The following is a 12466-nucleotide window of genomic DNA, read 5'->3' on the forward strand; positions in this document are numbered from 1 at the left end:
GAGGACCAAGGGCTTCTCCTTGCAGCACACACCGCTGCTCTCCTCTCCCTGCTTGGTGTGAGTGAGCAGTAAAGCTGATGTGTGAGAGAAATGGTGCTTGGATGGCCCCCAGACATGTGGCAGTGGGGCTTCCACCACTCCCAAAATGGCACTGGTGAGACTTAGGAGACTTGTAAAGGTGGAGGCTGTTGGCTGCATAGAATCATGGAATGGTTTGGGTTGAAAGCAACTTTAAAGATCATCTAGTTCCAAACACCTGCCATGGGCAGGGACACCTCCTACTGGACCAGGCTGCTCAAGGAGCCATAAAATGCTTTAGGTTGGAAGAGACCTTTGAAGATCATCTAGTCCAACCCCCCTGCCATGAGCAGGGACATCTCCAGCTAGAGCAGGTTGGTCAAATACTACCACATGCCATGAGTCCCCTAAAGCCAGCTAGCCAGAGGACAATCTGTCCCAGCTGTACTTCATAGACTCATAGAATGGATTAGGTTGGAAGGGACCTTCAAGATCATCCAGTTCCAACCCCCCTGCCATGGGCAGGGACACCTCCCACTAGCCCAGGTTGCTCATGGTCCAATCTGAACTTGGTCTTCAATACCTCCAGGGAGGAGGCATCCACAACCTCCCTGGGCAACCTGTTCCAGTGTCTCACCACCCACACTGCCAAGAATGTCTTCCTAATCTCCAGCCTAAATCTGTCCTCCAGAGTATCCTGCATGCCAGTGACTGTGGGGAAACGCTGTGCATGTGGTCAGCATCTGCTCCTTTGCTGACCTTCAGCAGCTGCCAGGTGGCTCGGCCAGGTTGGCAGCTGGGGCCGTGCAAGGGAAGAGCTTGGCTTTGGCAGTAGAGGGCCTGCAGGCACCAAGGTCTTCTCAGAAATGCCAGCTCTCCACCTTGGAGGAGCAGCCAACGGTGTCACTCGTTCAGAAATTGGCACTACAAAGATTTTGGCTACTAACAAGGCTTGGAAGGTGGGAAGAGCAATGGATTTCCACCAAAGGAGAGGACAAAAGCCTCAGGTCCTGCTGCAGATCACCACCCAGGCTGCTGATACACAGCTCAGCACAGCAGCTCTGGACAGTGTCATCCTGAGTGGGGAGCATGTGAGGTCCTGGATGAAAAAATCAACCTATCCAGACTGGATGGGTCACTACCTGAGGGAGATCTTCAGATAAAACCTTCTGGTGGCATTGACTCTTCCAGCCAACCATTAGCAGCTGAGCAGTGTGATGTACTCAGGGGTACTAGCAGGATACTAGGAGTATTCAGCTGCAAGCTACTCTCTTCACAGGCTAGAAATTGCAATTTTAGGCAGGTAAGAGTATGCTGGGCTTGGGCAGTTTGGAGAATCAGGTCCTAACCTTAGCCTGGATTTGGGGTCAAATAAATCCTGTACTTGCTGGACCAGCAAAGCTCCATTGGCTCTGCCACACAATTCCTTTCAAAGGACACATCCACTCCCCTACAGCCCCTTGGGCTCAGCTTGCCTGCTATGAGATCTGCTGAATGGTACTGACCTTTGTGTTTGCAAAGCTTCCCAGCTCTCTGCCAGCTCTCTAGGAGGGGAGAAACAGGTCCTCCTGACTCCTTCCTGTGGGTCTGGAGAGAGGAGTTGCAACAGACTTGCTGAACCTCCTGTAGCTCTGTTTAAAGTTAAACCAAGCCATTCTGGGTGCTGCTGGAAACTGCCAGAATGATTTCTGGGTGGACTTTACAATGTAGGTCTTTTATTTCTCTCTGTTTTCACGGCAGGTAAGAGTCATGGCCAGTACCAAGCTAGATTCATAGACTGGTTTGGGTTGGAAGAGACCTTAAATATCACCTAGTTCCAAACCCCAGCCATGGACAGAGACACCTTCCACTAGACCAGGTTGCTCAAGGCCTCACTCAACCTGGCCTTGAACATCTCCAATGTTATGAAGTTAAAGCAAGGCCATTTTTTGTTCTTGCTTCCAAGGCTTGAAGGAAGCGGTACGAGAGCAAAGCAGCTTCCTGAGGCAGGATTTTGGGGGTGGTCTCATTTTCCTTTATACTCTCAGCAAATGCTTGAAGCCCACAGCTCATCCCTCACAAACCACAGACAACCTGCTCCTACCTCAGTAACCATGCTTTCTCCTGACCTGCTTCCCTGTCAGAGAAGTGCTAGAATGGGAAGAAGGCCTCTTTCGAAGAAGACAAGGTCATTTGGGATAAAAACCTGGCATGAGAAGGATTCAAAGCAGCCAGGGGTAAGCAGGAACAACTCAGCATCACCCTAAAGAGCTATGGTGAGGATGGGGAGGAGGGCAGGGAAAGGAAGGGAGCTGCAGTCATGGTGGACCCATCCGCTCTGAAAGCACAACTCAACATTCCACCCCAAAGCTTCTGCTGTTGAAGCGCCCATGAGAAGAACCCAAACCACCGGGATGCAACCCAAATTTCAAGGTGGAAAATGGAGCCATTGGTTGTGATTTCAAACAAACCAGTGGGGAGTGCTGAAACGGTGCAGGTCAAACCCAGGTTTGTGCTTACACAAAGGAAGGAAGGTTTCAACAAGCACTGCAGAGCAGAGAGGGAGAAGGAGGAGGAAGGCTGCTCGGCCGCCAGCACAGCTACCCTTTGGTGTCTTCCACACCGAAAGTCCAAGGATGGAAAGCAAGAGCTCTGTAAAATGCTGAAGATTTTAGAAGTGTAATGGCAGGTAGAAAAGTACACTGGTCTTGTGTCAGTGGCAGCCCCAGTGTTAGGAGACAGTCTAGGCTTCTAGGAGGAGAAAATAGAAGAGAGGGAAAGAAGAAGGAGAGGGAAAGGGGATGGGGAAAGGGGCAGAGAAGCGCAAGTCATTAGTAAACATCAACAGTCAGGTAGCACAACAAGCAACATCTCATCCAGTGCAGCCAGGAGATTTGCCAGAAGCCAGATTAGAGCCAGGCGGAATTTGGCTTTTAGGAGGGGCTGAAAATCCATCAGCAGTCATGGCAGGGCATGACATGGGGCCAGGAATGAAACCCAGCTCTGGTGGATCAAGATTAGTGACAGGAAGCTCAGGGTGCTGCTTCAAGAGCACAATTTGCACTGCAAGCAGTGAGCAGGGTATTTCTGTGACCCAAACTCAGAATGAAAGCTGGCTGGAGGGGAATTCCAGCTAGGGAAAGCATGGTGATACCTCCCTAGGTCACTTCTCCTCTCCCAGCAAGATCACAGAATCATAAAATCACAGAATCATAAAATCACAGAATCAGAATTGTTTGGGCTGGAAAAGCCCTCTAAGATTGAGCCCAACCATCAACCTAAGACCACCGTGGCCATCAAACCATGAGAAGGATGGTGGACCACAAAGTGGCCAAAAGAAACCACAGGACCATCCTTTTGCTGGATTTCATTTCAGAAACAGGTTATATTTTAGAACACAGAATTCCTTCAAACTCCAGGCAAATATCCTGCAATCAGGAGTTGCAAACCTTGCACTGTTTGAAAATTACACCCAGCTTTGTGTTGTCATAGAATCATGGAATGATTTGGGTGGGAAGGGACCTTTCAAGGTCATCTAGTCCAAGTGCCCTGCAGTCAGCAGGGACATCTGCAACTACAGCAGGTTGCTCGGAGCCCCAACCAACCAGACCTGCAGTGGTTCCAGGGATGGAGCATCTCCCTCCTCTCTGGACAGCCTGGGCCAGGCTCTCACCATCCTCAGCACCAAACATTTCTTTCTTCCTTCTCTCCAGTCTGAATCTCCCACTTGGAGTTCAAACCATCACCCCTTGTCCTGTCACAACAGGCCCTACTCAAAAGTCTGTCCCCAGCTTTCTGCTCAGCCCCTGGAAGCACTGAAAGGCTACCAGAAGGTCTTCCCTCTCTCTACTCTAAACCTCCATTTTTCAGTCTCAAACCATGCCAGCTTTCACCTTGCTGTTGGAGCTTTCCAGGCACTCCCCAGCTGTGGGACAGTGCAGCTCAGCAGTTCCCTCCCCAGCTGTGGTTCTGAGCTGCTCATTTGCCCCCAGCCTGCCTGACCCACTTGAGCTGCAGCATCTGTGCATCTGTGCAGGGCTTCCCCCAGCGTGCACCCACGCTTGCCTGTTTCTCCTTATAAGGAAGAGCAGCTGGAGCAGAGCAGCAGGCTGGGTGCTGAGTGCTCACAGCAGAGCTCAAAAAGCAGCCAACAGCCCCAAACCACTAAACAGGGCTCAGCACAGCCAGGGATGGACCCTGCCAGTCACTCCCATGCAGGCATCTCAGCCTCACGGCCACCGTTTTGGACCTGTGAGTCAGCAGCCAACAGAAAGTCAGCTGGTGGCATTCTTCTTTCCCAGCACCAAATGCTGAGCTCCACACCCCTTGCCTGGATGGTCTGGATGCTTCAGTGCTCTAATTAAAATAGTCCAACAGCTAATCAGGGGGGCCGTGGGGGGGCAGCATCCTGTGGGTCAGGCTGTGGTGTCCAAGAAGGATACTGAGGGGCTGGAGCAGGTCCAGAGAAGGGCAAAAAAGCTACTGGTGAAGGTTCTGGAGAACAGGGCTGGTGAGGAGCAGCTGAGGGACCTGGGGCTGTTGAGCCTGGAAAAAAGGAGGTCGAGGGGAGACCTGGCTCTCTGCAACCCCCTGAAAGGAGGTTGAAGCCAGGTAGGGCCTGGTCTCTTCTAAGAAACAAGTGACAGGACAGGGGGAAAAGGCCTCAAGCTGCCCCAGGGGAGGTTTAGTTTGGACATTAGAAGAAACTTCTTCACTGAAAGGGTTGTCCAGGCCTGGCCCAGGCTGCACAGGGCAGTCCCCACCCCTGGAGGGGTTTCAAAGCTGTGGAGATGTGGTGCTGAGGCCCATGGTTTAGTGGTGACCTGGCAGCTGGACTCCATGAGCTTAAAGGGCTCCTCCAACCCAAAGGAATCCATCATTCTGTTCCATGACTCTGTAACACACTTTTGCCCCCACATTACATTACTTCTGGGTTCATTCCATCTCCTACATTTAGAGCATTTCACAGAATCACAGAACTGAAGCTGGAAAAGACCTGCAAGATCACCGAGTCCAACCACTTGGCAGCAGGGCATCCTCTGAGGAGGCGGCACACGGCTGCCAAAGTAGCACTAAGGTTTCAGAGCTGCCTCTTTCTAAGCCCTGCACACACACAGCCCAGATGTCTGCAGATAACATGACAGGCAGGAAAACATTGGCAGCCACCCTGTTTGATTTGAGAGCTGAAAAACCGCATAGTGAAGCTTCCTGTGATCCAGCCCACGGCAAGAAGCAGACCCTGGTACTTTCAAAGCGTTTCACCACCTCTTTTCCCTGTGCTTCCCCTCCTGAAGTCCATTTCAGAAGCCACCTCAAATACAGCTCTGCCTTTGAAAGCTCCCCTGTAGCTCTTAACACTGCTTTTTGTAGCAAAAAGCTGCTTTCCTCCAGCATCCCTTTCCTTAATCCTCTCAGCTGCTCTGCTCCTCACCTCTGCACTGGGCTGGCATTGCACATCCAGAAGAATCCATCTCAGCTTGATACAGAGGCAGAGTAAGGACCAGATGCAGCTGAAAGCCCAAAACTGCAGGTGGCTCAGGGCTAGGGACACAGGGCTTTAGGCAACACCACCTGGGAGATGTAGAACCAGGCACTACTGGAGTCCATCACCTGGGCTGGAACAATTGGGTTGTGTTTCTGCAGAGCATCAACACTGAAACCCCCTCCATTACCTGATCCTAGATCAGCATCTGTCCCTCTCTCCTCACTCTCCCATGGGAATTTCTAGTCTCCCCCAGAAAGAGGGGTAGGAGGAAAGGGCCCAGGAAACAGTTGTGCCACATAAATCCTCTGTTAGCCTGGAACACCTAATTAACTTGATGCCTGTGACTCTTCATCCTTTGACATGCTGCTTCTGCCACTTTGATGTCACTTTCAGACAGCCTGTCAGAAGAAAGCAAGCCAACCTAACTCTGCCCCACAAAGATTGAGTGTATTCATGAATTCAAAAGCTTCAGACACATAAAAGCATCTTTGATCAAAGCTTTTAGTGTATAGTGTGTGAGGAGCTAAAGCTTCATAAAGCCAGGATGAGGTAAATAACCAGAAATGTTTTAAACACAGTTCAGAAGTTCAATTAAAAGAGCCCAGTGCAGTTAATTAGTCATAACTGGAGTCCCCAGCAATCTGCCTTTGTTTCTATCTCCTTTTAGGTAAATGGGTTATAAAATAAAAAAGAGGAAGTATTCTTGGGAAGGTTCAGAAGAGTCTTAATTTCAGCTTCACACTAAATAGTAACAGCCTAAATTGTGACCAGATTGACAATGGCAAATTCTGTGCAAAGATCCATCTGTATGTTCCTGTCATGGAACATGGAATGGTCTGGGTGGGAAGGGACCTTCAAAGATCCTCCAGTCCAACCTTCCCACAGTCAGCTGGGACACCTGCAACTGGAGCAGGTTGATCAGAGCCCCGAACAACCTCCCCTGGAATGGTTCCAGGAATGGGTCATCTCCCACCTCTCTGGCCAACCTGGGCCAGGCTCTCACCACCCTCAGTGTCACAAATTTCTTCTTTAATTGGCATTAACCAGTACTGCTCAAAGAAGGTTCACTTCAACCTATCTCAGGCTGGCTGGAATGATGAAGCATTCCCCAGATCCCTCACAACTGGAGATATCCATCCACTGAAGTCCCAACAAGTTTTCTGTAGCCAAAGCTGTTTGAAAACAGGCTCAGAAGAACTCAGTCTCAGCTTTGCCACAGCCAAAGCAAACATGAGGAGGTATTTACTGAAGAAGGGTAGTTTGGGGTGGAAGGAGAAGCTAGAGAAAAAACCAAGTAGTGCAATTTCAGCAGCAGCTAAGAGCAGTGAATTAAAAACCTGCATCAAAGGATGGTGTGCTCGGAACAGAAATGTCACTGTCCACCTCTCAGGGGACAGGAGAAGTTGTACTCACAAGGCAGAGTTCAGCTATGAGTATTCTGGAGCCACTAGGAAGCCATTTAGCTATCAGTGCCCTAGATATTGCCTTCCCACCACTGCCCATGGATCGGAACACAAGGCCTTCAGAACAAGACTTTAGGCAAGTAAGCAATTGCAACACCCAGGAGAGAATGAAGGTCTACTTGTTTCACAGTCTTTGAAGACATCAAAAAACCACAAACAGCAGAACAAAACAACCCCCTGTGAAGGGATAAGGCTCAAAAGGTGATGCATTTGGTCATGATGAAGGAGCTAAGACTCTAAAAGATGATGCATTTGGTCACAATGAAGCTTTACTGCTCCAAAAACAAAGAAAGAAGGTGAGAGGTTTCCTTCAGCCGTGAGGGACGTACCTGTGCGGTGATCTTCTATGCCATGGTCACCATTTTCTACAACTGTTGGCCCAGAAGCTGAAGTATCTGCAAGAAATCAAAGGAAATGTCAGTGCTGGATGAAGCTGATAACCTTTAAGGTCCTTCCCAATCAGATTTTGATGATTCTAAACTAATCCAAGAGTGAAGGACACCACTCTAAGGACAACAGTGTCACCTCACCGTAAGGACAGTGGCGTCACCTTGCCAAACACAGATAAAGGTTTGGGGCTTTTTTCACCCAGAATTATTTGTGCATTGAGTCGAGGCACCCACATTGAATCAGTGCAACACAGAACCCAAGAAGAAGAGCCTTTCAATCACAGATCTAGTCCCATGAAGGAGACTCAAGGCATTAACACCCTGAAGCTTCTTTATCTGTTCACATCGGAGCAAGAGGAAAGCTCTCCCCAGTTCCCTCAGAGGAGTTTGACACAAATTCAACATGGACTTGCCAGACAGCTTAGGGAAAAACACAAACCCCACACCTACATCTTCTACAAGGAGCTGAAAATACTCCAGGGATGCCTGGCCCTGTTTCCAGCAGCGAGACCCAGCAGCTCCTCCTGCTGTCAGCCCTCCCCAGCTCTGGGATGGACTGGGACAGAAGAGCTGTGACTGGGGGAAATGCTGCCAGGCACTGGAGTCACTGATGAGGTCAGGCAAGGAGAAAGCAGGGTCACCAACACTGCTTCAGAGGGCTGCTGGGGATCTAGTGGAGTAACAGGTCCAGGAAGGGGAATCTGCCCCTCTGCTGATACCCCACCTGCAGTGATGAGAGCCTGGCCCAGGCTGCCCAGAGAGGTGGGAGATGCCTCATCCCTGGAACCATTGCAGGTCAGATTGTTTGGGGCTCTGAGCAACCTGCTCTATTTGCAGATATCCCTGCTGACTGCAGGGGCTTGGACTGGATGGCTGTGAAAGGTCCCTTCCAACCCAACCCAGTTGGTGATTCCCAAATGAGCAGAAGAATCAGAAATGCTGTGGTTTTCCTTCTGCCCTTCTTGGGAAGGTGGAATGGTTCCCCTCACAGTTTAACTTCTCCAGAAGGTAAGTTTCCAGGAAAATGGGGTCAAATCAAAGAACTCCATCCAGCACAAGTGGGTTTTGTTTGGATGTCTCTGAAGGTCAGCTCCATTGGACTAACACAGCAAAGAGCTACAAAGATGCTGAGGGGAGTGGAACATCCCTGGGACGGGGAAAGGCTGAGAGAGTTGGGGCTTTTGAGTCTGGAGAAGAGCAGCCTGAGGGGGGTCTTATCAATGCTGATCAACACTGAAAGGATGGGTGGCAGGAGGAGGGGACCAGGATTTGTCAGTGGTGTCCAGAGACAGGACAAGGGGCAACAGGCACAAACTGGAACATGAGATCTAAACACGAGGAGGAACTTCTTGAATTTAAGGGTGCTGGAGCCCTGGAGCAGGCTGCCCAGAGAAGTGGTGGAGTCTCCTTCTCTGGAGACATTCCAGACCCACCTGGATGTGTTCCTGTGTGACCTTCTCTAGGTAACTCTACCTTGGCAGGGGCTTGGACTGGATGATCTCCAGAGCTCCCTTCCAACCTCTACCATTCTGTGGTTCTGATTTTAGTCAAGAGCGCAGCCAGAAAGCACACAGCAACCTTTCCAGGGCCAGGTCTCCTCCCCTCATCTTCTAAATTGCATCAAAACAAAAACATGTCAAGATGTTGTAACTACATAATCCCCATGGAATCACAAGATGGAATTTGCATCTGGCTGCTGGATCAAAGGATTGTTTTTATATAAACAAATTTAAGGCAGCATTTGCTAAACCGATAATCTGTGGCCACCGGGCAGGGCCAATATAAAACCCCTAATCTCCAGCAGTGACTTGGCATGGCCACCACCCAGCACCTTCCCACCCTCAAGAGCTGCAGCTGCTCCCTGTAGCCATGGGTAGCCAAGGGTGTGAAGGAGAAAGAGCCCTGGGCAGGCAGGGAAGGGGTGGAGGGGTTGTGAATAGGCACCTTTTACCAGCCTGTCACACAGCTGAGGGAGCAGGGTTGTTTGGACACAACTTTGGCAGAAAGCTTGGAAGCAAGAGTGGTCAGGCATGGGAACAGGCTGCCCAAGGAGGTGGTGGAGTCCCTGTGCCTGGAGGGGTTTCAAAGCCATGGAGATGTGGTGCTGAGGGCCATGGTTTGGTGGTGACCGGGCAGTGCTGGGTTAACACTTGAACTCCACGATCTTCAAGGTTTCTTTCAGCCTAAACACTTCCCTGATTCTATTTAGCATCATTTGCTGGGGTTTTAATCCCTCTGAAGCTCTGGAGCATTCTCCACCTCCAGCTGTGTGAGTGACAAGGCTCTGATCTCCCTTTTGCAAGAGCAAAGCTGCTGCCTTCTGCAGTGCAGAGAGGGAGGGGACAGGGAGGGGACATGCCAGGGTTTGGCTTCAGGTTCTAGACTCTGGAGCTGTTTGTTCCCATCCCCGGAGGAAGGCCTTGAGCAGCCTGGGCTAGTGGGAGCTGCCCCTGCCCATGGCACAGGAGTTGGAACTGGATGATCTTTAAGGTCCCTTCCAACTCAAAGCATTCTGTGACTCCACGCTCTGCTGAGCTGGGCTGTGCAGCGGGGGCTGTCCAGCAGCGCCCACAGAGCCATCTCGTGGTGACTCTGGGCTTGAGAGAAAGCCCCAAAGCCACTGCCCACAGCAAGTGACAAAGAACTTCACCACCTCCAGTGTGCTCAGGGCCTGTCTCCCTGTTCAAAAGCTGCAGCCCAAGTTCAGACCCATCACCAAGGCTGTGAGCAGTGAGTGCAAGGAGGCAAACCATGCTTCTGCTGCATGCACAGCCACGAGTGGCTCTGTCACACCTGGCTTTGCACACAGCTCCTCAAGAGTGATGCAGCCAAAGGCTCCAGAGGTAACAGTGGTCCTCACCTGAGCTGCAGCCTCTCCCAGGAGCACTGCTGCAGGACACAGTGTTGTCCTTGCAGCTGGAGCTTCCTCCCACCCAAACATCTTTTCCTCTGAATTCCTGACTTCTCACCATGATCCTTGACTTCACCCCAGATCCCTGACTTCACCCCCACGTCCCAACAAAAGCCTGCTGCTATGGACTCCATGGCTCTCACTGGAAGTTCCCCAATGTCCTCTAAGCTCCCTGGAGCCTCAGAAGTGCCGAGGGGAGCACAGCCCAGAGCCATTCTTGGGCTTTATGTAAAGCCCTCCATGTCATAAGAGGATTACTCCAGAATTTGCCAAATGATGATGTCCAGCCAGGTGCTGGAAAGAGTAAATCCTTCTCCTTAAGCTGGGCCTCTCCAAAGAGAGTTTAGAAGTTCACTGTTACCTCTAGGCTGGGAGAGTTGGGGTTTTTCAGCCTGGAGAAGAGAAGGCTCCAGGGAGACATTCTGGTGGCCTTCCAGTAACTGAAAGGGGGCTACAAGAACACTGGAGAGGGACTTTTCACAAGGGCTTGCAGTGAGGTGCAATGGCTTTGAGCTGGAAGAGGGGAGACTGAGACTAGAGATTAGGAAGAAAATCTTCCCCATGAGGGTGGTGAGACATTGGAACAGGTTGCCCAGGGAGGTTGTGGAAGCCTCCTCCCTGGAGGTGTTCAAGGCCAGGCTGGATGAGGCTTTGAGCAACATGGGCTAGTGGGAGGTGTCCCTGCCCATGGCAGGGGGGTTGGAACTGGATGATCTTTAAGGTCCCTTCCAACCTAACCCATTCTATGAATCTGTGACAGCTTTATTCTAGGGCAGATCTGAAGGTGACCACACTGCTCATCACCTCTCCTTCCTCCATCTCTCTGCACCCACATGGTTTACCCAGGTCCATGATGGGGACTCATGTGGTTGTCAAACTTGTCCAGTCTGGCTGGAGCTAAGAAAAGCAGTGAAAGTATAGCCTTGAGCAGAATCTCCATCCCTGGAGATGTTTCAAAGCCACAGAGATGTGGTGCTGAGGGCCATGGTTTAGCACCAGACTTGGCAGAGTTAGAGAATGGTTGGACCTGATGATCTGAAAGGTCTTTCCTAACTCAAATGATTATGCTGTTCTGAGACAGAATAGCTAAAGCCTGACAGGAGGGCTGATGAAACCTCTTCTGACTGGGGAAAGGCAGAGCCTGCACTGTCAGAACACATCCTCTGCCCTTCCCTCTTGCCTGTCACTTGTTCCTTGGAAGAAGAGACTAACCCCCCCCTGGCTCCAACCTCCTTGCAGGGATTTGCAGAGAGTCAGAAGATCTCCTCTCAGCCTCCTTTTCTCCAAGCTCAATGACCCCAGGTCCCTCAGCTGTTCCTCACCTGCTCTGTTCTCCAGACCCTTCACCACCTTCGTTGCCCTTCTCTGGACCTGCTCCAGCCTCTCAATGTCCTTCCTGCAGTGAGGGGCTCAAAAATGAACCCAGGATTGGAGGTGTGGCCTCACCAGTGCCCAGTCCAGGGGGACAATCCCTGTCCTGGTCCTGCTGGCCACGCCATTGCTGATCCAGGCCAGGATGCTGGTGGCCTTCTTGGCCAGCAGGGCACATGCTGGCTCATCACCAGTCACTGTCAGCAACCCCCTCAGATCTCCCTCTGTGGGGCACAGGGAAAACCTGACAAATTCAGACAGGGGAGGATCAAATCCCAAGAGTGGCCTCTGGGAAAAACTATTCTAAACAACAGAGCTCAGCAGCCCTTTGCCTCCTGGAACAAGGTGGGGAAGCTGCAAAGCGTTCCCTGACCCACTCAAGGCAAGCAAGCTCTCCAATTTCTGCGGCGAGGGTCTTGATTTCATCTTGCCAAAGATTTAGATAATGCTTCTCACTCTCTCCAGCTTCCCAAAAAAGGGAAAAACCCAGCTCCAAAGCAAGAACAAGAAACCCCATCCCTCTCTTGCCATGTAGGAGGGAAATGAGCTCTGCTTGAGCTGCCAAACAAGTGGCTGGACACCAGGGAAGGAAAAGGGGAGCAGAATGGGGTTAGAAGAGCTGAGAGATGCAGATGATGAGGAGAGTTTTGCCCAAAGGTTAGCACTGCAGGATCTCTGCTCTGCACACAGGAACCAGCAGGTTTCTCCCAGGGCAGTTCAGGGAGGTTTGATTCCTGAGCAGACCCAGAAGGCCTCAAAGAGCCTGCTGCAAGAATCTGAAGTTGTTAGAAATAGCAAGTTCTGATGGTAACGTGGGAGGGATACACATGCTGCAGCCCCTCAATGAACA

At 51.0% G+C, this 12466-nt stretch overlaps 1 protein-coding gene across 8 annotated transcripts in view; it reads right to left on the reverse strand.

Annotated features, from left to right (window-relative positions):
- The window catches only part of MAP4 (microtubule associated protein 4), a 131157-nt gene that overhangs the window by 75505 nt on the left and 43186 nt on the right, over positions 1-12466 (reverse strand). For 7 of the 8 annotated variants that reach the window (XM_054171299.1, XM_054171303.1, XM_054171300.1 and 4 more), the window contains exon 4: positions 7275-7340. In XM_054171299.1, the coding sequence (XP_054027274.1) occupies positions 7275-7340 (66 nt within the window). Of the gene's footprint in view, positions 1-1419; positions 2749-7274; positions 7341-12466 lie in introns of those variants that run through there. The other variant, XM_054171305.1, reaches the window with a different exon arrangement.

The sequence above is a fragment of the Dryobates pubescens genome, chromosome 21 (assembly GCF_014839835.1).
Source record: "Dryobates pubescens isolate bDryPub1 chromosome 21, bDryPub1.pri, whole genome shotgun sequence".
NCBI classification, from domain to species: domain Eukaryota; kingdom Metazoa; phylum Chordata; class Aves; order Piciformes; family Picidae; genus Dryobates; species Dryobates pubescens.